Source organism: Brassica oleracea, chromosome C2 (assembly GCF_000695525.1).
Source record: "Brassica oleracea var. oleracea cultivar TO1000 chromosome C2, BOL, whole genome shotgun sequence".
NCBI classification, from domain to species: Eukaryota; Viridiplantae; Streptophyta; class Magnoliopsida; order Brassicales; family Brassicaceae; genus Brassica; species Brassica oleracea.
Window position 1 is genome coordinate 5,491,460 of NC_027749.1, and position 2,850 is coordinate 5,494,309.

General features: G+C 30.8%; 1 protein-coding gene across 1 annotated transcript; it reads right to left on the bottom strand.

The window, feature by feature from the left end:
- Positions 1-252: 252 nt before the first annotated feature.
- LOC106326598 lies at positions 253-757 on the bottom strand. Its single transcript, XM_013764530.1, has one exon. It carries the CDS (start codon positions 694-696, stop codon positions 454-456), a length of 243 nt encoding a protein of 80 aa, XP_013619984.1. The 5' UTR covers positions 697-757; the 3' UTR covers positions 253-453.
- Between the last annotated feature and the right edge of the window lie 2,093 nt (positions 758-2,850).

Here is a 2,850-nt window from a genome sequence, read left to right on the forward strand (position 1 = left end):
ACGACGTCGTCTTGAGATTTTGTCTTTAACAAAACAATTGGATGAAACGACGTAGTTTCACTAAATGACAGTAATTAACGGTGAGTTAACATTGTCTTAACTGTCGGTTAACGGTGTGTTAATCCGGTAAGTCAACCGTAAGTTTGTGAATAAACTAAAAAAGTCAACAAAAGATCTGAGTTTTATTGGTCATGCTCGAGTACATGTTTTTTTTTGCAATTTCTGCAAAGTTCAGTGTGTTTTTGGCCGATTTCTCTATTTACATGTTACCAACAGAATGAAACAACATCACATTAGGTTTTTGATCCATCAACGGGGTTATGATTATGAATGTTGCAAGTTTACAGTACCCAATTATAGGCAAATATTGTTCCTGAAATCATAGATACCGTAACGTTATTCAAGTGATCACAAATTAACGATCGAAGGTCATTCCTTTACGTTTGTATGTTATTAATTAGTGCTAGTAGTAGGAGCACTTGAAAAAGCCCAAAGAACAAAAGCACATAGAAAGAGAACAAGAGGGATTACGTGAATAGCTCTGTCTCCGTTAGCAGACTTGTAACTGTTGTTGTGAAGCATCAGGTCCTTCTTGGCGACGTCATAGACCACGAGATTGTCGGGGCTTGAAGAATCAGGGGAGAGGTTAATCAGAAATTCTTCGGATGGCCGAGAACTAATCTGTAACCTCTGCATACTTGTAAACAAATATATATAGTATACTCGGCGATGTCACCTTGTATGGTTTCGTGACAACTTTGCGGTTATGTAAGGTTCCCTATTCATCACAGTTTCAACTATATATATATAAGAGTTCAAAAGTCAAAGCGTATCCTTAGAGACATTTAAGATAGCATATTCTAATTCCCGAAGTTGTGGCTTAAGTTATGATGAATCTGATCAGTGAACTTTGCTTTCAAATATTAAAGTTGTTATTATAATTTTCGATGACAAGACTAAGATTCGCTTAGGCTTCCAAGAAGAGTTGATAAAATATGAAAACAAGGAAAATATAATAATAGTATTTACCATAACAAGACTAAGATTCGCTTAGGCTTCCAACGCGTGTTTATCAAACAAAGTCCATGTGCTATCCATAAATCGATATCACACTTTTCTTCACGGCTTTTATTGCAGGCATATCCAATCATTTTAAAACCTGTTTTGACTTTTGAAGATTCAAAGGTTCTTAGAAATCACTCTACCAATTACGAGTGTACTTGAAAAAGCCAATACATGGAAGCAATTTATTTGAATAATCATCCTCAGCTCAATCTTGAGTTTGCAGTTCCTTTCTTGTGGTTAAAGCTTTCGACTAAAGTTAAATTTGAAGAAGTCAAACTTTAAAATATTATAAAATTAAATTGGAAGCATCTTTTGTTTGTCAGCCAACCAATAAGAAGTGATATCGTATGACTGATTTACGTTGACCAAGTGTAATGAACGAAAGATGGAAGGCCAACCAAAACATACACGGTTTTAACTTTTAAGTTTTAACTAACCATAACCACGCGTTGACTTGGTAAAATACAGAAGAAAAAAAAAAAAAAAACAAAATCTTATTCCCTGATAAAAATAACAAAATACTAATATTTAACGATGTTCTCTCATGCAAAATTTCATGCTCAAAATTATAACATACACATTCTTTTTAAATGCTCAAAGATTAAGCAAAATCGATCGAAGATGGCACAACGGATTCAGCCGATAGTTTATGTAAATAAGCGCGAGTCCACCAATTAAGGCATGTTTCCGACCGGCGAAACCAGTCTGCGAAGGCAAACCTAATTTATTAAATTATTACATTTCAGCTGCATTTTCAAAGTCAACAAATGCTCACATCCGGCAAATATTATCATGTACTATATTTTAGTTTTTGATATACTTTTTTCCTTGAGGTAGACAAATCAACCGATTCGACATCAGTTACAAATTTTCACATACTTAATTAAGTTTTCACAAACCACACATTAGGATTATACAAAATTAAAATTTTGAATCTGACCAAAATAGAATACACGTTAAATTTTATACTGTATATGGCAGTTTTCCCTAATGAATTTTTTTTCAGCACGCACTCAGATCGATTGAAGTTGTAGAATTTGTCAAATTATATTTTTTGGCATATCACTTTCCATAATTACAAATAAAAATTTACAAAAATACTGCTCTTAAAATTGAACAATATAAACCTACCACAACTTGCACATGTTAGACACTGACTCATTTAAGATAATTTATGACAAACCTAACGTATAGTTGTACGTTGTACAATATAAATCTATATTATTAAAAAAGAAGTACCCATTTGAAAATGTTCTTACTTCATTAATTAAACTCTTTTGTTTTTTGTTTGTTTTTTTCAGTTGCATTTATGATATATCCTAAAACGAATAAAACTGCATAATTTATTACTTGTCTTTTCAGTTACATTAATGAAATATGATTAAATGAATTTAAACTTTCTATTTTATTGTTTGTCTTTTTCAGTTACCTTAATTAAATATCCTTAAATTAATTTGGACATAATGTCATTTAATCAACCAAAAAAACTCATGAGTTATCCTTACGTGCATAATTTTAATAATAGAGATTTTTAAAAACGTACATCATTAAAATGTTACATAAAACATGCAGCATTAATATATAACATGCATCAATAAAACTAGAAGTTGACTCACACAATTGTACGGATATTATTTTCAGTTGATTAAATTTAAAAATAATTATGTATTCAAAAAATATTTAAGAATGACTATGTTTTAAAAAATTATATGGTATTATTTGCTCATAACTCATTTGTCATTTGATAAATTGTTAGAAAGAAAATTTTAGCATAATATAACTCAG